The 24003-nt window shown below is 38.2% G+C and overlaps 1 protein-coding gene across 1 annotated transcript in view; it reads right to left on the reverse strand.

Moving 5' to 3' along the window:
- LOC131060759 (uncharacterized) overlaps positions 1-24003 on the reverse strand; it is a 297226-nt gene that overhangs the window by 201593 nt on the left and 71630 nt on the right. The window contains exons 5-6 of the mRNA XM_057994137.2: positions 15443-15521; positions 11928-12111 (exon numbers count right to left, since the gene is read on the reverse strand). Coding sequence (XP_057850120.2) covers positions 11928-12111; positions 15443-15521 — 263 coding nt within the window. The remainder of the gene's footprint in view (positions 1-11927; positions 12112-15442; positions 15522-24003) is intronic.

Genomic DNA, 24003 nt, shown 5'->3' on the forward strand with positions numbered 1-24003 from the left:
GACCCTCCTAGGCATCTTTGCGTGGCATTTTGAGGAGAGAAATAAAAATACAATAAGGCAAAGAAAAACACCTTAGTGATTCGACATACTTAGGGAAAGCAACCCTAAAATTGAGCTCATTCTTCTTCATTCGATATTTCTCCTTCTCTGCTGAAAAATGTTTTTTTACGCCATGTTAGGGGTTTGGAGCGTCAAAAAATGATGATTCTGGGTGCCGCCACAAGGATTTCTTGCTATGTAAAAGGCGTGGAGACTGCACTCTCTGCTAAATGTTTGAGAATTTGACCTCCACTGTTGTGATTTGAAGTCGATTTTGTGTGTTGGGCATGGCCTTCTGCGAGCTGGGCGCTGCCTTCTTTGGCCGCCATGCTGCTGACTTCTTAGAACAAAAATCTGCAGATCTTTCCGCCATTAATGGCTGCTTCAGGTGCACATTTTTATTTTTATTTTTTGGACTGAAAAACTCGATCTTCTGAGCGTATTCTTTTCAAAAAAAACTCTAAAATATTGGCGTTTGCTGGTCTTCTTTGGTTGCTTCACACACACATCAGACTATGCCTTGACTACGATTTTACCAATTTTATGACAATGTAATGGAACCTTTGATGATTCGATCTTGCTTCATTACTATAGGGTCATAAATATGGTTCACGATTTGAGCCCAGTGGGTGGGTTCCTCTTTTGGAGTGGTTGACAATACAAAAGTATATTTTGCACCACCATGAAGGTGTGCATTCATCATAGACGCCACACTAAACTCTGTTGTAACATATTGTAACTCCTGCACTATGACCATATTACAGTTATCATCCTTTACTACAGTCGGCCTTGACAAGACATTCTCCCTTGTTAATGAGTGTAACATTTTGTTGCTTGCTGTGACTTTATTTCTGTTCGAAATCCATGATGCTTTGACTATGATTTTTCCGTAACATTGCTTTAGTATTCTCCTTTAAGAGTTTTGTGATATCCTCGTCATCTAGATCTGTGCATTGATATCTTGTAGCTCTCTTGTCGTTGTGACTAATATTTTGATGTTCTCTGGAGATTTTCGATAAATAAGAGCATTGTAAGATCGCCCTTATCGCCTTTATGGCTGACATTGTGCACCTTCATTGTTCATTGCTCACTGTCTCACATAGCTGTAGCTGTTGATATTTTTGACATCCACTGTCAAACGTTTTTATAAAGATGCCCCCTTATTGCTTCAGGACTGTACCCTACATGCTACTTGTTTGATATCCTTGAAGTGCTGCAACCTGACCACTGCTTTCTTAAAATGCTTTAGGACTGTTAAAACCATGTTTGAGCTGTCCTCTTTTGTTCATTTGCTATCCTGTAGCACGCTGGGCTCAACCCTTATGGGAGCCCATTTCACCCCACATGCTGAAAATGAACATGATCAGATCCGTAGTTGCACATGAAACAAACATATTAGATAAGATATGCCTATGTATGGTGATTTTCCTGATTCCTCCTGGACACCTAAAATATGCATCTCCTTTCTTTGCACATCAAGACTGACTTATACATGTATAAGTGAATGCTCATGTATAGTGTATGACCTTTCATTGCTTAGAACACAGTTCTAACTTATTGCCTATTGAATCATGCAGGAAAAAGGAGCATTGAGGACCTGGGAAGCAAGGAGTAGCAGGACGACACCAGCAGATTTATGGATCAGCCAACAAGCGCCAGTCATTCAGGCAATGACTGGTCACCCTCTAGACATGCATTTTTAGTATTTACTCATTCATGTATAATTTAGCTTTCATGTGCATCATGCATATTGAATGAACATGGTCAGTCTCACGGCTTATTGTGTGAGACATGCATTCTATCATTTTAATAAAGATTACATTCTTTCCGAAAGACTTGCCTAATCTTTCTATGCTTCGTACATTTATATCAATGAAATGTTTTCTTTGCAATCTTTGCTTTCTGCATTCTTTTGAGGTTATTTCATTTGTACTTGAATGCAACATAGAGAGGCCATTAAATACCACTTGCTCAAAAACTTAGTGGCTCTACCTGATTGAGCTTGTAGGTGAAAATCTGGTAACAGTTCCAAATAATTATCATAATTTTATTTTGGAAGTTGGTGCCTCTCATTAAAAGAGATTGATGTCTCTTGTTGTGTTGGTGCTCAATGGTGGGGGGGATTGGTGTCTCTGGTGGGTTGGTGACTATGAAATTTGTAAGAAGGTTTTATTCGAGCAATGTTTTGTCATGGTTTTCTCCCATAAGGATTTCCACATAAATATTGTCTCTTATGTGTGGATTTATATAATTCCTTCATTGAGATTATTAAAGTTCAAATTAGTCCAAGATTGTCTATATTATCCATTGTTCGACGGAACTAACTATGCCATTTAGAGCATAAGGATCCACACCTATTTAATGGCTCTTGAATTTGTTATATGGTAATTGTTGTCATTTTATGACACCCTTGGTCCATCAGAGAGAACCAATCAGAGATATGTTCCATGGACCAACGCAGCCCCAATTGATCAAGGAGAGAAGAATCATGAAGTGTGAAGTGTTTCCTTGTCCAGAGGAAGTTCCTCCCTTGGCCTTTTCTTCTTCCCCAAAACTCCGGAACCCCGAGGTTCCGAAGTTCTTTGCCTTAGCCGCTTTCCTTCCTTCTCCGGAACCCCGAGGTTTCGAAGTTCCCTTCCTTCCCTCATCTTTTCTCCAGTTTCTCCGGAACTCTGGAACCCCGAGGGTCCGAAGTTCCTTCCCTAGCTTAGCCCCTCCTCTCCTTAGCCTTTCTCTCCTTTTGCCCGGAACTCCAGAACCCCGAGGTTCCGAAGTTCCTTGTCCCTTTTCTCCTTTCTCTCCGAAACTCCGGAATCCTGAGGTTCTGAAGTTCCCAGCCTTCCTTTCCTTCGCCTCCTCTCTTAAGTTTCTCCTTTGCCCGGAACTCCGGAACCCCGAGGTTCCGAAGTTCCCCTCCTCTTTAGCCTTTCCCTTTCTTCTTCAGAACCCCGAGGTTTCGAAGTTCCTTTGCGCAGTTTCCTAGAACCCCGAGGTTCCGAAGTTCCCTTCCCTTGCCTTGCCCGAAACCCCAAAACCCCGAGGTTCTGAGGTTCCCTCCTCCCCCTTCTTCCTTCTTCTCCCGAGAACATCGGAACCCCAAGGTTCCGAAGTTCCTTCCTGTTGTGACGTATTCACACATCGCCCCATTGCAAATGGGGACCCCTACTTTTTTGCTTTTTGGGGTTTGCTTTCTAGGTGTTTAGGGTTTATCTATTAGCCTTTGCATTTTGAGTGTCGCCAGGGGATCAATAGGATGGTAGGCTTTGCTTGAGCCAGGGGAGTCAGCAGGTGCTCCAGGTTAGGGTTTCTTTGAGAGTCTTCCTTAGGGCCTGGTTTTGCTCTTGTTGCTAATTGTGTCTTGCTTTGTGAGTGGGTATCATTCTTGAAGGTCCGAGCTAGGTCAAGTTGGTGAGTGATGAAGTCTGGAATGTCATCCTGATCTTCAAATGCCCTAAAATTTGGCTGTCTGGAATGCCTTGATCCTGAAATTTGGCTAAGTCTGGAATGTCCTGATCCCAAAATTTGACTAAGTCTGGAAAACTGAAGAATCCTCCAAAAACTAGATTTTGCAATATAACTCCTGGAGGTCCGAAACCACTCTCAAACATCCTGGAAGTATATATGGAATATAACTTAAAGTACTTATACTTAAATGTTATATTCCATAAAATGATCCTGACGGAGAGTCCAAAATGTCAAATTTCGCTCTTGACCCTTCCAAAGGGTCCAAAGCGAATTTCGCTCCTAACCCTTCCAAAGGCTCCAGAGCGAAATTCTCCATAAGACATTCTACTTTGACCAAAACCTAGAACTAATGCATTCCTAGGCTTGAATGAAGGCAAAAGCACTTGTTTGAATGAAGAAATGCGAAAAAATGAAGTCAGGATCATGGCCTAAGGTGAATTTTGCTCCTGACCCTTCCAAAGGGTCCAGAGCGAAATTCATATTTCCTCTATTTTTCTCCTTAGCTTGACCAAGTTTGTAGACTTTTGAGACATAATTGAGAAGGTTTGATGCAACTTTGCCTTGGAGAGGAGATTTTAGACTTTGGGATGATGGATTCTAGCCTGGGAGAGGAATTTCGCTCCTGACCCTTCCAAAGGGTCTAGAGCGAAAATCCTTATAACCCTCATTTTCCTTCCTTGTTTTGGATGGGCATTGGTTTATTAGGCATTGTGTGTGAGTCTTGATGTGTTCTTGCCTTGAGAAGTGTTTTGAAGTGAGGATCTTGTGTCCAAAAATAGGAATTTCCCTCCTGACCCTTCCAAAGGGTCCAGAGCGAAATTCTTCATAAGCCTCATTTGCTCCCTTGTTTTGGATACCAACCTCGTTCCATGGGCGAATTTGGGAAGGAAATAACATATCTCTGCCTTTTGAGGTGATGGAACGTAGAAATGTGAAGGATTTTGGCCAAAATTAGGAATTTTGCTCCTGACCCTTCCAAAGGGTCCAGAGCAAAAATCCTTATGCACCTCAATTTATCACTTGTCAAGACCAATTTCATAGTTCCTTAGGCATGTTTGGGGGATTTTTGACATGTTTTGACCTTAGGAGGTGAGTAAAGGTGATTGAGATGAAGATTTTAGCCAAGAATAGGAATTTCACTCCTGACCCTTCCAAAGGGTCCAGAGCGAAATTCACTATAATCCTCATTTGCTACCTTGAATGGGCTTAAAACCTGGTTCCTCAAGTGGAAAACAATCTATATTTGCCTCCAAGAGAAGATTGAAGTTTGAAAAATGAGCAATTAAAGCCTAAATCAAGATTTTCGCTCCTGACCCTTCCAAAGGGTCTAGAGCGAAAATCAACCTAAGACTCATTTCTTGCCTTATTTGACCAAATTTTGATTTGCAAGGCATTTTGAAGGGAAGAGTAGACATGTTTGGACGTTGGAAATGTTTGAAAGCCTTGAAAAAATGAAGGAGTCTAGCCAAGAAGGTGAATTTCGCTCCTGACCCTTCCAATGGGTCCAGAGCGAAATTCCTTGCAAGCCTATTCTTTTGACCTTGTTTTGGCTTAAGACCTTATCCCTTGGGTGAAGGATGATGTTTAGTTGCCCCTGAGAGTGACTTTAAGTTGCTAGAAACCATGAAAGATGAAGGAATTGAGCCTAAAAATGATTTTCGCTCCTGACCCTTCCAAAGGGTCCAGAGCGAAAATCCTAAAAACCATCTTTTCTTCCAAAATTTGAGCAAAGTCAAACCTGGACAAGGGTGAGAGAAGTCATTTGGATTGCCTTAAAGTGAATTTTGGTCGCCAAGAATGCAAATTTTGAAGCCAAATGAGAATTTCGCTCCTGACCCTTCCAAAGGGTCCAAAGTGAAATTCTTAAGATCACCCTTTTTCCTTGCAAATCAAGTCAAGATTTTGGTTTTTATGACCTGGAGAGGAGTGAGGCAAGGTGTTCTAAGTCTTGGAGGTGATTTGAAGTTGAAAGGATGGTGAAATAGCTCTAAAACAAGATTTTTGCTCCTGACCCTTCCAAAGGGTCCAGAGCGAAAATCCTAAAATCTACCTATTCCTTTCAAATTTATGCTAAGCTATGCCTAGACCAAGGTAAAGGATGCCCTTGTGATTGCCCTTAAGTCGATGGTTGTCTCCAGAAGTGAGGATTTTAGGCCAAAAGAGGAAATTCGCTCCTGACCCTTCCAAAGGGTCCAGGGCGAAAATCCTTCAATCACCTATTTTTCCTTGCAAAATCAAGATAAACTTGGGTTGGATGAGAGAAGAAAAGTGTTTCCTTGCCTTGTGAGGTGGATTGAAGTTGAAATGATGAAAAAAATGAGCTACAAACAAGAAATTCGCTCCTGACCCTTCCAAAGGGTCCAGAGCGAAAAACACTAAAACCATCCTTTTCTCCAAATTTTGTGCTAAGTCAGGCCTGGACTAGGGTGAGAAAAGCTATTTGGAATGCCTTGGAAAGATGTTTGACCTTCAAAAATGTGAATTTTGAGCTAAAGTTGGAATTTCGCTCCTGACCCTTCCAAAGGGTCCAGTACGAAATTCAAATTGAACATCTACCAAGTTACAAACGCCAGACAAGGTGGCATCCCAGTCATCACTCCTCCAGTCAGATTGGTCCATCTCAACGTGTCCAAATTCAATGTACCTGACTCATCAAAGATGGCACTAACTTCGATGTACCTACCCCGGCTATCCATTCGTCGAATATTCCAGAGAAGACATGTGTCCAAATAATGCAATTATTTTATTGGTCAGAATTAAGTTTGTTGTAACAAACCCTAATTAGAGTTTCATTGTAAAATCTTGGCCATTGATCTCAAATTGATCTAAGCCATTGAATTGTATTGTGGGCACTATATAAGCCCTGGCTCCTCATTTGTAAAGGCTAATAGGGAGTCAATGGTTAGCTAATAGACAATAGTGAGAAAATAGTTGATAGTCTGTGAATAGGTAGTAGAATAGCAAATAGAATAGCAATTAGAGTAGGCTAGGAAGAGAAGACAAGACATTGTTGACTTAATTGTAAAGACTTCTTTTTCATTGAAGATATGGTGAAATATGTTGTTTCGTTGCAATATGCATGGTCTCTTGTTGAATCTTCATTTTAGATGATAGATAATTAAATTGAATGAAAGAAGTCGTTGAATGCACCTGTATGGAATCTGTCTAATCCATACCACTAGCCTCTTACTGATTGTAAGTGCGCCCTACGTGGTCAACTGACATAAATGAGCTTAATCTCAAGTCGTTACACGTCTATTGCTCATGCATTAACTTGAATGATGATCAATATCTGATGGTGTCCGATTTGAATATATTTGAAGCATCCCCCAGAAGATCGCACTGAGTTGGTGTTGAATTGTTCAACTTGATGGTGAGACCCAGCCCAGTAGGACTCCACCTAGTCGTTCATCCATCTTCTCGCATTCTAGGTAGTAGAGTAGACTTCCTGAACCCTGCATCTTTTGTCATTTGTTTGTCTTCCAGTTAGTTAATAGGACCTGTGATTCCAGCAAATCAGACGTTTAGGTCGTCAAGTGTAAGTCCCCTTGTGATTCCAACAAAATCACATCATACCACAAAGAGCTTATCCACACGTAGAGATCCTACATAACAGAACCTTGGAATTACTCCGACTGATCCTTTAGCGAAATCTTCAGCAGTCGGGAACTTTGTTCAAGAGAGGATAAGATACTTCGGTATTTTATTCTGTGTTCGCATGTGCATAAAAAACACATCAACACTTCCCCTTTTGCCTTCTCTCTCTATCCCGGAACTCCGGAACCCCGAGGTTCCGAAGTTCTTCCCTTGTCTTCCTCACTTCGGGAGTCCGAGCTTCCGAAGTCTCCAGACTTCCTTCCCATTGGCGACACTTCCGGATGGCGTGATCAACAAGGCTTTTAATGCTCCGACAGTTTCAGTGACTTTTTGTGGAGCCACAAGGGTGCATTAAGTGTTTTTGGCAGGATTTCCATCAAGGGAGGTACGGGGGCCATGCTGGGTGACTTATGTAATGTCTGACTTTGGAAGGTTAATCAGTCCACCTTCCTCAGAGTTGCCTTTGGTGGTATGGCTAGGTTGCTTGCATGTACAAGTCAGGTGCATGCACTTCCCTGCACTTCCAGACTGACATGCAGGGGTCATGATCACCATTGTAACCCTTTTTTCTATATAAGGTTGTTAAGCCTCATTGTAAAGGGTTCTCTCCCTGCTGCCTTGAGCTTTCCTATGCTCTTTCTCTTCTCTTGAAGACTCGTAATCATTTTTTTTTTGCATTTCTACAACTGTAAGATTGGCCTTTGGCCTTTGAATGAATTGAAATTACATTCTTGCCTTCTTTCAACTTATGCATGTTGTGTATGTTTCCTTACCTTCATCACAAGTGTATGTTTTGTGGCTCTTCTCTCCATATATGCTGTGTTAACTTGTTTCCTGAGTGTGACTTGTGGGAATCCTTCTCCCCTCTTGACACTTAGTAAATTCTAACCTCCATACATGCATTTGGGTCACCCATGCAACTGAAGTTGTGCATCTCTTGGGTATTTCAGTTGATTCCTTGTGTCATTTCGGTAGGGAGAGGAACAATCTCTTCTTGGTGCATCACCTCCATTTATTTCAAGCATTCTCTCTTCCCTATACCTCTGCAAATTGTTAGATTAGGCTTAGGAGTTAGTTTTGAAGTGTTGACTTGGTTCAACACCTGCACCTATTTGAACAAGGAAGCCGGCCTTCTCCGGAGATTCAACCCCACGCGCAAGGTCCCACACTTCGGGGTTGTTTCCATGTTTCACAAGGTTGCTGAGTTGATAGCTTAGCAAGGGTGCAAGCTTTTGTGATAACAGTAACCAATTTGTGGATGGCTATGTGGCACCATCTCCTCCACCAACAGATCACACCAAAAAGAGGGCAAGTGAAATTAATGTTAAAATAATCAATGCAATTCTTTGTGGCCTATCCAAATCAGGAATTTGTCAAAGTTATGCAATGCACATCAACAAACAAAATGTGGGACAAGCTCAAAAGACTTATGAGGGTGTTGACAAAGTGAAGAAGGCTAAGCTCCAAACCCATAGGACACAATTTGAAATTTTGAAGATGAAAGACGAAGAAAATATCGCAACCTATCCACGGTCTTGGAAAGAAGGTTGAGTATACAATAATTGTGCAAAAGGTATTAAGATCTCTCCCTAGGAAATTTGATGAGAAAGTTTCCACCATCAAAGAAATGAAGGATCTAGACACTTTGAAAATGGACAAGTTGCAAGGGATCCTCACGGCATACGAAATGAGGATTGAGAAGGAGAAGACATCAAAAGAAGAAGTCACTTTCAAAGCATCCAAGAAGATGACGACTGAAGAACCTAATTCAAGTGAAAATCCAAGTGATGAAGAAGAAGCTCAGTTTTTGAGGCAGCTTAAAAAGAATCCAGCAAGCACAAAGGTAAGTATACTCTTAAATGCTTTAATTGTGGTAATATAGGTCACTTTGCTGCCAAGTGTCCACAAGTCAAGAGTAAAAGTAGTGAAGATGAAGAAGACTATAGAAAAAGAAAAGGAAGGAAACATCAACATAATGAAAAATGTACACAGCAGGGAAGCATGAAAAGAAAAAGAACCTCTGAAAGCATAACAAGAGCCTCTACATATAATAAGATAATAGCTCATACAAAGAAAGTGATGGAAGTTTCTCTGACAGTGATAGAGAAGAGATTATATTCATGGCAATGCAAACAAGAGATGATGCCCCAGAAAGTGAAAACAAAGACAAAGAAGAGTTAGAAGGAGAAAAGGATGCTGTAGATCTGAAGGAAGAACTTATTTATGCCCTAGACGAAATCAAAAAACTTAAGAACTCAAAGCTAACACTACAACTTCAAGAGGACAATGAATCTGAGGCGGAGTTATCACGAAATCTTAAAGAATCAGAAAGGATGATCGCGGATCTGAAGATTCACATTGAGGATGCAAAACCAATTGAATCAGTTGTAAGAAATCAGCTAAAGCCAAGGAATTGGATTGTGAGCAATTAGAACTTGAAATTGTTTCCTTGAGGATGGAGTTGGAGAAATCTGATGATCAATTAAATTGAATCATGATGTTTGAAAAAAGAACCGGACAACTGGAGCACATTATCAACTTCCAAAGATCACCTTTCATCAAAACTGGTCTTGGCTTTGAGGAAAAGCAGAAGACCACCAAAGATGGCACAATTTCTAAGGCTATAAAACTACCAAAGAAGATGAATGAAGAAAAGCCTAAAGGTTATGCCGATGCACCCAAGAACTCTAACAATAGTAGCACCAAGAAGGAAGTAATATCCCACAAAAGAACAACATTTCTCACAAAGACAACCATGAGAGATTTAGAAGACCATTCCCACCAAGGCTGTCTCATATGTCCTTTCCTTCTTTGGCTATTGCTTCTATTGCAATCAGTTTGGTCATAAAGCAATGGATTGTAGAATTAGTACAAGGAACGATTTTGGTTTCTCAAGGAGGAACTTTAATTCATTTGCCCCTCTAATGGGGTACAACATCATGTGCTACAAGTACATGTAGATTTGGTTTTGTGGAACATTCGAGACAAAACAAGGAGCATATTCCTGACAAGCAAAAGGAGGAATCTACAAAAGTTTGGAAGAAGCAGGAGCAAAAAATGAAGGAGAGATCCATGCTTGTGCAAATTGCTCAAAATGAGAAAGATCAATCATTTATTGATAGTGGTTGCTCAAGCCACATGACTGTTGACAAGAGAAAACTTCTCACCCTGAAGAAAGAGAATGAAGGAACAGCAAAATTTGGATACAATGCTACAGCAAATATAAAAGGACGAGGTACTCTTAGTCTGGATAATGGAGAAATGAAAAGTAAAAATTTCCTATATGTTGAAGGGTTGAAGCATAATCTCCTAAATGTGAGTCAAATGTGTGACAATCTAAACACTAGCCAACCAATGAATATTCAGCCTACATGCAGAGAATCTCAATGGTACAATCTAAACCTCTTTTACAAGCTTAGCTATACCTAACAATCACTCTATTTTCACTCAGCTCCAACTCTCCCCTTCATACACTCCCTCTCTTCTTCAGCCATTCCAGCTATTTGTAGATAAAATAAGACTTGACCTTGCAGCCCCACCTGTATGCACCCAGAGCTTCAAGAAACCCAATGCTTTAGCTTCCAGCAGGCCATACATTGCATCCTCCCCAATTGGCCATACATTTCACTCTATCTCCAACTGACCATAAACTTCACTTTCTCTTCATCCAACCATACACTTCTCCAGTCAACTGTACATTTCATTCCCTCTAGCTGGCTGTACATTTCACTCTCCCTCTAACCAACTCCTCAGTTCCACAAGGGTTGTTTCTGTAAACACTTAAGCAAGAGTTTGCTTTAGTGGCACTAGTGCCATAGCTAATGGCCTTCATAATAATAATCTATATTACTCAAACTCCCAAACACACAACTAGAATCACTATCAAACTCACAATATAAACAGCAAAACCATAGGACACTCTTTCTGGGTGATACAAGATTGTTTGACCCCTACGGTGTTTCTGTATCACCACTTCTCATTCCATGGAACCCCTCCCTCAATCTCTTAACCCCTCCTTCTGAAGATTTAACAGACTTTACAAGCTTAAAGGATCATAGAGATCATTAATGAGAAAATGGATATATTAACTCCCACAAAATGCCGAGTTGTCAGTGTAGAAAGCACTACCAAAGCCACTATTTGAGGAGCAAAATGGCAGCAATCAACTATGCAACAGCAAGTCAACATGAACCTGAATCCCTGCCAGAAGCACGATTCTCAAGAAAAAGTTTCCTCTGCTCCATGGTCACTCATATCAGCAAAAAGACGAATAGTAAATCCAGTTTCTTTTTTGAAACTGTCCTGTGGCAGATGAACTTATTTTATCGTCATTATATCAGAGTTTTTTGAATGGTCTTGACTCTTATCTACATAGTTTTATAGACTGTTGCTAATTACTTAGGCTGGAAATCTGTAACTTGATATCACCTGAAAATAATTACTAATCAGCCTCGTAACTGTAATATCTAGTTGTGATGCCTTCTATGTTCTAGATATCTTTGCACTTAGTTTTTGGCAGTGGGCTTCTCTAGTATATCTATTAATGGTGCTGAAATCTGAGGTAATATTGTACAGGACTGATTTTTCCCTCCTTAGGCCTACCTCTATATTGCTTTTTCCAATATTAATAAAATATTCAGAGTATCAAAAAAATCATTATTACCCCACCTACTAGTTTCTTTGTTGCATATATCATTGCATTGCATTGTTATACAGTACGAGGAAGGAATAAGCTGCAATTTTAAGCAATCAAGGACAGATACCAAAGGCCCAAGCATAAAAAGCATAACATTTCTCATAGAACATATGGTTATGAACCAACTCACCTGTGGCTTTGACAGAAGAATAACATCACGGTGAATACCAGATAGCCACCAATGATCTTGATCTTCCAGATAAGACCCATCACTCCACCTTATCACTTGAACCGCTAATATATTTTCCTTGGAAGAACCAGGTTCATAACAAATTTCAGTGATCTCAAATTCTGCAGGAAGCCGACTATCCTGGCTGTTTTACCAAACAATTAAGAATCGTTGACGAGTTTTTAATTTCATTTCATAGCTTTATAGAAAGTAGAAAGTTAAGCATAAGGAAATACAGACCCAAGAATCTAAAATAAGTGGAAACTTCAAAGTTACTTTCATGTTACTCTTATATGTCACAGAAGAAACTAAATAATGTTGCATAAAGTATTTCAGTTCTCATTGTGTTATAAGAAAACAAAAGGAATTTCATTTCAAAGTAGCCATGTGATGCTGTCTTGCTACTTCTGCATATAACCTATCCTTCCCGATGCCCTATTGGAATCATTACTTATTTTGCATATGAATGCATTCATCTCATGCATAAGATTTAAAAGGCGCATGTATACAATAAGGAATAATTTGACTCTAATTCCTCTCATACATCTCCTGTGTGTTTTGTACATTCAAGTCCAACCATAGTTATTGTTTGACTGTTCAACAATAACATCCATCATCAATGCACATAGAACCATTTTTTAACCCTTAGCAGCATATGCCTCATACTCATGACTATATTCAAACATTATAAACAGTTTGTACATGTCTGACACAAAATACTCATGATACCTTTCATATTGTAATTTTTGTTTTTGTTTAAAAAATTTGTGATAATAATGAACTTAAATGTGTAATTTAATGGAATGATACACAGAATGTCAAAAAAACTGAGTTGTACTATGATTCTTATAAAAAAATGGTACCACTTGGACTTAATGCAATGATGAATCTCTGATCCTACTACCTTGCAACCTACACCAAATCGTGCTTCACGTTTCACTAGTGGTCAATCATGAAATTAGAGGTTGCTTCCCTCTTCCAAGATATTGTTGCCAATGCTAGACAAATGGATAACCTGATGTAGATCCTCGCAAATTTACATTTCTTTAAGCAATCAAGTTGAAATTTAAATTTGAATATGTATTCTATGCCAAAATGAATGGGTCTTATATGTTTTAGAATTCTTTGATCAGCTTTCCAAGAAATGACATGGTGATAACATGAATGTCTAAAAAATACCAATGGCTTCTGTCTGCCCTTCTTATAGCATATATCAAACTCTCCATCAGTTCTATTTGAACAAAATCATATCTACAGTTGGCCCAACGAATTTGAGAACAAAAATGGGGAACGATAAGTTGCAAACCATAAACCAAAAGTCTACTCTTTGAGGTGCTTAGGCATCTTGTTGTATATATGTGGTCAAGGTTGAACTTATGGCAATGAATTGACCCAAGTCCATGACATGTTTTCTATGAGATCTTCACAACATATTTGCCCTAACATTTCATTTAGTTGGATGAGACCAAACCCTAAATCAGTGGATTTTTTGTAGCAAAGCCCCATGCTCAAATCACTAAAAGAAATGTTACTGTATAATACTAACACATTGCATTCAACATTAAGTACAACGAAGCACTACGGACAAGCCTAGTGCAAATCCTGAGTGAATTTTATAGAAGAGTTACCCCTCAATCATTCAGATATATCTGAAGGTAAGCCCCTCTTGTGATTAAAAGGTGGGCAATTCACAAATGAAAATCATATTTGTCATTTTTTAAATCTTCACCACCTAAAAACATCTAACATATGAGAAATAATATAATGATTGACATAAAGCTATTCTATGCTTTGTACACATGCATTTATTGTTTATATTCATGATGTAATAACGACACACCAGTTATGTCTAAAAAGTTAAAAAAGTAACTTACAATGTAAGTAACAACCACCACTGCAACTTCCCCTATCAATAACATATACAAGTAGACATTCGTTGCAGTGTGTGTTACACAATTCTCTCAAACTCCCTGCATTGCTTCTTCTAACATTCAGCATCAAAGCAAGGATGCACTAGCAAAGGTACAGTAAATTAGAGCAAGAAAGTCCTAGGTCAGGGTACTAGACCAATCCATTTGAAAAGAGAAAAAAATCTCTGAGAGAAACTGCAAAAATTGTTGTCACCAAATATTAGGAAGGGCCAACAGTCCCTATTGAAAGGCAAAGTAAAATTGTCGTTTGCTGCGAGGTGGGCTGCTGAATACCAAGTATATCAGCTAACTGTTGCAGAAACTAGCAAAGCAGCAGGCAAACAAGTAGCCAACTGATACAAAAACTAGCGAAGTGGTAGGCAGAAAAGCAGCCATGTTGCAGAAACAAGCAAAATGGTGGGCAGAAAAGCAGCTGACTGTGTTTGTTGCTATTAGGGCTCACCGTGCCCTTAACTAGGGCACATTCTACAAAACCCTAAATCCAAATTGCAAAATATAAGCCAGGAAAGATTAGAACACTAAATTAAACCAAAAATTAGTGGAGTGTTGGAAGCTGATTGGAATAATTTCTGAAGATTAATTAAGATGACTGAAGAATCTGAATTTGGTCAGATTTGACTACACACATTGGAATTTGTGTCAGTTCAGCTTGAAAGTTTCTTTCTTAATATATTCCCTATCGATTAAAGGTCATATGAAAATTCGAAGTTGGCTAAGGACTTGTAAAAAGCCTATCAACCAAATCTGGGCAAAAAAATTTACAAAACACTATGTCATGACATGACCACAATAAGTAGGGAGTGTGAATGTAGGTCAGTACTGCACTGTGAAGGTAAGAACCACAATTCTCATAATTCTGTTTGAAAATACTTGTTTTTGCAGTCTGAACTATTGATTTTTTTATTTTATTGTTATGGCTTATGAAGAGATGAAGAGGGAATAGTGCAGATTTCAGGAACTTCTACATTAAATTCTGATCTTGTCGAAGTTGCTAGTAAGGCTCAAAACTATTGACACTCCTGAAATTTCAGCAGAATATGGGTTCCATCAGTCATTATATTTTCTCTTTTTGATAGGAGAGAGCGCTCTGCAAAGTTGTGGGTACTGAAGGCAGAAAAAGTGTTCATTCCTTGCTTGTTTTATTAAAAAATGTGTGCCAAAAATAATTGTTTATTTATTATACTTGGAGTGGAAAACTGATTACAGTACTCATAAAGTGAACTTGTTATAAAGTTAATTGTAATTATGGAGTAGCAGATGTGAAAGGTTAGATTGAAGCAATGTGTTGGCTGATATTGTTTTTTACTATTATGAAGGTATTTTTAAGGTATTTTTAAGGTATTTTTTAAGTCACAATAATAGATTTTGATAGACCAGGCCATTTAAGAAATCCATCATAAATATTGAACTAGCTTTCTGCCTGATTCACTCCAATTAATGGTGTTCAATTATATAAGGTTCAATAAGAATATAAAAAGTTGAATATTAAAATTGAATATCATATTTATAGATGGTTAAACATGCAATGTGAATTGTAAAACAAACCTGTACCCCACAAGTACACCATTTATCCAAGCATAGAATGCTGAATCAACTGCCTCAAAGTGTAAAAACACACGACGACCTGCAAAATACTTATGTTAGTTCCTTAAGTGATTAACACAAAAGGAAAAATTATTCTTCAGAGTCAGGCATAGCCACATAAGATATGAAAGCCTGCAAAGTATGAAATATTACACCATTATCACATTTCCTCGCTCCTGTTTCTTTGTATCACAATTTTATTAGTAAATCAACAAACCAAATCATTTTCTTGGTCTATCCTACAGCCTTAGATATGCCCCTTGGCCTATTAATCAGCTTCACAAGCTCCCTAAGTTAAGATGTTTTTGATAGACTGTGATGGATTGATAAGTTGCAACAAATGAGTTCCCAAGAAAACTAGGACAACAATCTCTTCCATACTGGCTGATTGTGGGAACCCGTTGACAACATGATAACAAGAAAGTTAGAACATATTATTAACATGGAAGATGATGGACAGGATCTTTCTAAGGTTTTCCAAGTGCTACAATAGATCACAACTCTAAGATAGCAAGAAATGTTCAATGGACCTGGAAAAAATTTTCAGTAAGAGTTCATTGTGAAAAGATTCGACGTGTTCAGTTTGAAGAATTGGCTAATCTGTATCTGTTTTTCAAATTTGACACCAAACTAGAAAGCCTATAGAGAATAAGTTCAAGTGTTCGTCACATGAATTGGAATAGGTTTTATAGCATGTGCCATAATCTCATGTAAACTGAAAGAAATATGTAAACAAAGAAGAAATAAAAATAAACATGCCAAACTAAAGTCATAGACTGATGCAGTATAAGATGATGTCTCCACTCAAAACTTATATGTTTTTGTTTCAATGAAGAAAATGCTTGTTCCACACTGTAAGTAGCAAGCATGACTGATCAAACCAGAACCAAAAAATCTAAAACAGCAACATCAGCCATCAAGGACAAAATGGTACAGTGCTAGTTATCAGCAAGCTTTGAAACTAACCTCATGTAATGTCCCCTAATGGAACCCTCTTATATTCTGACCTAGAATCACAATTTTGGTACATAGTAAATACAATAGACGGACACTATTGTCAACTAAAGCTTGGTCTGGAACCTGCACAACGAGTAAGTCAACATTTCCATTATGCTATGATAGATCATATATTCAACACTCTTTATATATTGCCCAGTTTATATGAAGGATTCAACAACCCTTTCTCTCCCTACACCTATTCCCATTATGGAGCTCAAGGAGAATCACACAAAGCGCCTCGAGTCTATCCCTCTCCAACAAGCCCAAGAGCACCAAGGACCTCGTCAACTTGGCCTCTTGGCCCACACTCGGGTTGGCATACCTGCTGGAGCCTAGTGCTTTTACTTCCTTGTATTCTCCTTCCTAGTATTCCCTTATTCTTAATCTGTTATAATCTACTCTCATGTAACAACAGAAAGAGTGGGTATATGAGACATGAAAGGGTTGCTCGGGTCCGTTGTCTATGAAGCCCAAGGAATGGTTGCTTCTAACCTCCTTGCTAGACTTTGCGACCCATGTTGTTGTCCCTCCAAACCCATTGCTTATACACAAATCATCTTGTGAGTCTGGCATAGAGAGCGTGACTGGTTCCTTGACTCCAAGGGTTCTTATGACCACTTGTGAGCCCCTCGTCGCCACTGGATTACACCTCTATCCTCTTCCCACAAGAGGCAACAAACAGATTGGACCACTTCTTCAAGTGCATACATCTTACTTGGACTAATTCTATATAAATATTGCTACTAAATTTACAAACATATCCAGATATATATTTATTTGCAGATTTGTATTAAACACCTAGTCACATGAGGTTAGTTTGTACCATAGTCCTTGCTTCTGCAAACTTAACTAATATGATTCGTGTTGATGCTCAGTTGCCGGTATAAGTGTGGCCTTTGATCCGCTGTAGATTGCTTGATGATGGAATCTAGCCCGTCTCTCCTTATACCCTTCTCTATCGCTGGGAGGCTGTGCCTTTTGAATGGACATCCCTTCTTGAAAGGTGACGTCTCTTTCTAGCTTAACCGTTGCTTAACTATGAATTATTTCAAAAATTTAGCTTCTCCTTAACAACATATTAAATCTGTCCTTATCAATGTTTCTTATACTTAACCCATAATTGATTAACAAGTGGAGATTGCTGTTAGAAGGAGCGAACCATAATGTTCTTCCATTCATTTGATGGTTTGTCGAGCCTACGCCTTGTCCTTCATGTTTGATTCCCCCCATGGATGATTGATTGATTTCTTTTTCTCCCCTCTTGGAATGAATATCGATTCCCTTAAATAACCTATGGACTCAACAGTTGTCTTTTCTTGGGAATGGACATGCCTTTCCCTTAATCGTATTTCTTCATGGACATTTGTCAATTGCTGTGTACGATGTTAATTGTTGTCTTAAACCTTTTCCTAACAAGGTCAATCGCTGTCTTGTCTTAAGTTAATACACTGCAACTAATCACTCGTTTAATCTTTTATAAACATAACACTTGATCGATCAGGTATCCTTATTTAAACAAATTGATATGTTTATCAACCATTGTATCATCACTACATGGGGTCAATATTATGTTATATATTGACAAAGAGAATATGATTAAGGACGGGGAATGACGCCTCATCATCGAGAATGCAAAATTTCATAAATGTTATGTGACCCAGAGTGGAAGGTATGCATGTTAGGGTTTGAGCTCTGCTAGGATCTAGTGCATGTTGTGCTTAGATCTCTAAGCTTTCACTTTTTGGGCATTTATATCCAGATCTGTGGCATTTAGATCACAATTTTGATGTTCAACAGAATGTTGAGAGGCAAGGAAAACATATTGCTTCCCACAAGACAAGTCTTGACAGGAAGAAGAGCTTGGAGGATGTTACTAATGCAGTGGAAATGCAGAAGATTAGGGCTGAATATAAAGCTCAAATTAGTTGCCTGGATGCCATGGAGGAAACTAAACAGGATCATGAAATGTTGGATGATACTATCAAAATGCTGGCTATGAGGTTTGATGTGCATATTTTTGGAAGCCCAAATGTCCATAAATGATCAATTAGATTGAGAATACAAGAATTAAAAGACCTAGAATGACTATAAGATCTAGGTATGTCCAAGGAACTATTTAATTGTTATTTCTGCCAACAAAGATAATTGTGTAGTGCCACTACTGCTTGCAGCCTTGAGGTGTGGATCTCGGCACTGCTTCTTTGTGTGTGTCAAGGGATACATAGGTCATCTTTATGATTGTGCTTCTTGTTGTGAATGAACAACAGTGTTTCATCTTCACCATTTCTTTATGGCTTATGTTCTTGTCTCTCTTGGTGTGTTTGGATCATATGCATGTTTGCGATGAGGATTCCTCAACATGTTGGTTGCTGGTATTCTTTGCATTGAGATGCGTATATGTTATTGTTGCAAGTCCCTTACGGAGACCTGATGTATCCTTTTGTGGCGATATTTCTTATGATGCATGCAAGATGGCAGCATACCTGATTATTATTATTATGGAAATAATTTTATGATTTTGTAAGGCTTTAATATTTATGTAGTAATTAAATGTTAAGATGACTTATATCAGCTAAATGCAATGAAATTATGTATATGATGTTTACATACCATTGGGTAATTTCGCTATGCTTCAGCTATTTATATACATTGACCAAGTACCCTTGACATTTGTGGAATGATTACAAGTACAGGGTATTTATTCACCTTGCTCCACAAGTCTGAGTTATAAACTTATACCACAACAATGGTTATATGGGAGATGTCACGTTGGCCATAACTATTTAGCCATACCTGTCGTATTCGGTGCAAGTACAATTTCCCATTAGTTTATTCAGTAAATTGCCCCAGGTATCATCTTTGGTATGATTTGAAAACCCCAAACCTACATGAATGCCCAGCTAAGTTGCCGAATTGGGTATGGGAATGGGAATGGGTACGTGGGTACGAAATGCCGGTATGACAGAAATTGTTTTGGGAGTTGGGTAAGTTTTCGGTACATTTATTGTATGTATGTATATATATGTAGCTAAAAAGTAAAATTAAGTTTAGAATGTCATAATACCAATACATATGCTAAACAAAACCATTACAAATTTCAAATTTTGAAACATAACATACTAATTTAAATTCAGTTTTCAATATCAAAAAGATCAAACTAGAATGTAATGATAGATAAGTTTTGAGTTCACTAATCAGCATTGTAGGTCTTAAGAATATCAAAAAGCTCAAACTAGAATCACTAAACATTTCAGAAACATTTCGGCATCTAAAAACGTGAACCCTGGATGTATCCACAGGAGATTCGTTTCAGAATCTGATTCCAGTACGTTTCCTACCCAGAATTGCCCGGAAAACCCCATGATTCAGCAACTTAGATGCCCGGTGAATGATTTAATATTTTGGTTTTTGTAAATTTAAATTGAAAGTATGCTTTTACAGTTTTAAGTCATGCTTTTATAGTTTGAAATGGAAATATAGTTATAAATGTATGTCTATCATGTGTTTTGAAAAAAAATAGTTAAGGAAATTAAGTTGAAAATTGAAAAATTATTTTATTTTATTTTATTTCAAAAAGTAGAATTTGAATTGGGGTTAAAAAAGGAAAAAGGGTTCATTTTTGTTACTTAATATTTTTGAAGAAAACTGGAAATCGGAAAACTCTCCTTGCAAAATATGAATTGTTGATTGTGGGGGCTATTGTGAATGGAATTGGATGAGATCAGATGCAATAGGATAGGAATTGGTCAGGGTGTATGCATGTGCATGTATTCGAGCATTTGTTGTGTGTGTTTGTAGACCTTCTCATTTTGATTTTTGGCTAAATTTGAGGTATTTAATTCCTTCCTTTGCCTATGCCCAATCTTTTTCACGTTGAAAAGTTAGAGTTGAATTAGAATAGTATTACCATTCTCCTATGCTTTTCGTTTTATCAAAATTGCAGTGTAATTTATTTGATGAAAATTTTGAGAGTTTTTCCCTAAAAGCCATTATAATGCAAAAAAAACAATAGAAATGATCAAAACATGAATCTTATGTCAAAATAGAGGTGTTGGGCACTTTTGGAGCCAAAGGGTATTTTTTGTCTTTTGAAAATTGATGAATTTTCAAGCTATTTTAATGGAGTCTACACAAAAAAAATTATTTTGCCTGTGTTACTCGGGGACACATCCCCAGACCTAAAACCTTGTCCCTGTTTCTAAGACATCCTGGCAATGTGGAGACTCCTCAAGACATCCCCAATTTGCCAAAAAAATGCTGGAAACGTCCCCAGGAATAGGGGACATTGAGGCATAGCATCGAGGATGACAAGTGACGCCTGGGACATACTCTGACAGCCCCAAGGACAGCCAGCGTCAAGCCTCCCATTTTTTTTAAAAACACTCTTACGTTAAAAAAAAAGAGCATTTTTTTATAGTTATGTGTGCCCCAACCTCCCAAATTACCCTTAAGGAGCATTAGTTGTTTATTTTCTTTCATTTCAACATTTGTGTGTGACGAAAAACGAGGAGCAGTATAGTTTAAAGGGATAACTTCTCTTTGAACGAGATTAGAAGGAGCCAATTGGAAAAGAGATTCAATCTAGGGCAATGGAGCTGCAAATTCTTCAAAAAGGTAAGTCTTTTATACTTTCATTTTATTTTTTTCAATTTTTTTCAAAGCTTGAAGCATGAAATGTCTCATATTTTTTTTATTTTTTGCATTTTTTCAATTTAGAGTTGCATTCAATCTCAAAACAACATGGGCAGCAATGAGAATGACAGTAGTGTTGTGCGTATCGCACACACACCCCTGCTTCACAAGGGGCCCCCGTTTTTGTCTGCGGTCTGCCCGTAAGAGAAAGGAAAAGCTCTGTCAAAAAAATTGAACTTTCCTAAAATGCAACTAGGGTCGAAGTTTAAATCGCGAACTATGAAATCGACTTCCCCGTGAGTTTAGGGTGCTATTGCCTGTCCAAAGCCAAAGAAAATCTCAAGAAAGGGGGGTTTCTAAATATTTTAAGGCACGGTATGAAATTTGTGTGACTTGTAAGAGCCCCTATTTTTAACGATAAAATCACGATGCTCAGTGTTAAGATTTGAAACCAAAAAATGAGTTTTGCCATTCGTTCAAAGGGGAGAAGTGAAATCGCTCTTTTGTATTGGGTCTTCAAAACCCAAAAGAATCCCCTCAGAAATGTCGGAGAAGACTCGGAGTATTGGGTGCCCACACAGTGTTTAGGAGTCTAACCAAGTATGAGTTCGAATGGATTCGGCCAACATTTTGAGTTGTTGGCGTTTTTTTTTTTTTGGCACTTTTGCTCCAGATAGCCAAATTTTTCCCTAAAAAGAAAACATTAAGTGAAATCATAAAGGGAACTTTTTGGCACTTTTGTTCTAAACTGCCTAACTTTACCCTTAAAATGGTTGGATGTTAAGACGAACGAAGTAATGAGAGGGGTAAAGCATGGTCATTTTGTCAGAGAAAAGCCTAGCGTTACCTTGAAAGCAATTAATATTTGCCACAATTATTTATATATTCAAGGTAATCGATTCAAGTCGAACTCGTTTTCTTTTGCAGATCAGCGCTGCTAGAAAGAGTCGAAGGGAAACCTAAAACGCAAATTGAAGATGCGATCGTGATCAAGCCGAAAAGGAAGGCGAAGCACGAGCATGGTGATCATAGAGCATTGAAGAGCGTGCCATAAAGTCGGGACAAAAGTGATGTTGATGTGAGTCTCTAAAAGGCATCAGCAGAATACTTAGAAGATGCACAGCTAGAAATTCCAGAAAATCAGTTTGCAAAACTGAATTGTTTTAATGTAAATAGCTATCTATGGGCCCTATTTAATGCATTTAAAACAAGGGGGTACACAGGTCAGTTATTCCCAACTACTTGATCTACAAAATTGACGTCAAACAGTTACATGTAGCTGAGGAAGTGGTTGAGAAAGCAACTGGGACGTTATGGAAGTTACTAGGCATGGGCTAAAGCTACCAAGCTTCTAGAAGGCAGATTGCAACCGTCGGATGGTCTCAATCCTAACCTTTGATTCAAATTGTAAAAACTATAAAAGGCCAATGCCTCTCTTTTGTAAAGGGTTAGAAGTTTAGATTTTTAGGTAGGTTAGAATAGTTAGATGCAGTTTGCATATTAGAAGTAGAATAGAATAGGACTGCTGGAAGAAATTGTTGTAATGGCAATTGAAATCAATATATGAACATTGAAGTATGGTGTTTGTGACTTTGTTTTCTTCTGTTTGCATGATTTCCTTTCAGCTGGTTAAGTAGAGTTAAATGATTTTGATGGCGAAATGTGGGGGTATTTGATTTGATTTCAGGTTCATACCATTGGGGGCCTACTCATTGTAGGTCACCGTATATGGTTAGTCTGAACCTTACTATTGTGCTTAGTTCAACTGTAGGTGTTTGTCTTAGGCTACGCCAGAATGGGGTGCCTAAATGAGTACCTCCAGTCTAAAAATCCTTTATTCCCTTGGAGCTTGCACTATCCCTGTGAAGTTGTGAGTATATCTCTGGCAAAGCAATAAGAGTAGACAAGCTACAATCAGATTTTAGTCCAAGAGTCAGACCAATACAAGACTACATTTACTACTAAGTGGGGTACTGTTGACGTGTATTTTGTACACCATCATACACAGAATAAAATACCAATAGGCATCTTATCCTCTCTTGAGAAAAAGCCTCTAACTACTGAAGATTCGCATAAAGGATCAGTTAGGAAGACTCCAAGGTTCTGATTAGTAGGGTCTCTACGTGTGGACAAGCTTCCAGCGGTATGATGTGATTTGTTGTTTCCTTCAAGGGGTCTTACGCATTCCGAAAGCTAAAGATTTGCTAAACTAAGAAACTATTCAAAAATAACAAAAGAGTAGGGTTTGAAAGAGGTCTAATCTAGCCTAACCCTAAGAATGACTTCGTGTAGACAAGACTTGGCAAGATTCAACCAACTTCAATTTTGCCATAAAATAACAACTCAATTGAAATTAGTGCGATCTTCTAAGGTAACAAAATGATATTTCAATACATCAAAGATCAAAGGTACTACCACGAAGGTACATATCTAAGATACGATAATGATTGAAGATTAAGGGATTCAAGGTATTCTCCAGTCGACCACGCAAGGCGTTCCTACAATCAGCAAGAAGCTAGTGGTTTGGATTACAAATCCTACCAAAGATCAAGTTTCACACTATGTCCTTCAAACTAACACACTACTTTGATTGAGCATGATTCAAGTAGATTAAACAACCATGAAGATAACCAAGAAAGTTGCAACAAAACACCATAACTTCAATATTTCATTGATTTCAAAGTCATCATGTACAACAATTGCTTGAATTCCTTTCCTCAAAACTCAATCTTGCTACAAAATAAAATTGCTTCTAACTCTAAATTCTCTAATACAATAAACTCTTTGATATCTAACTATTTTCAAATGAAATGAAAAATGGGGGTATAAATAGCATCCCCAATTACAATGAAAGGTCCAGATCGAAAGTAGATCAACGGTCAAGATCATGA

The sequence above is a fragment of the Cryptomeria japonica genome, chromosome 10 (assembly GCF_030272615.1).
Source record: "Cryptomeria japonica chromosome 10, Sugi_1.0, whole genome shotgun sequence".
NCBI lineage: Eukaryota > Viridiplantae > Streptophyta > Pinopsida > Cupressales > Cupressaceae > Cryptomeria > Cryptomeria japonica.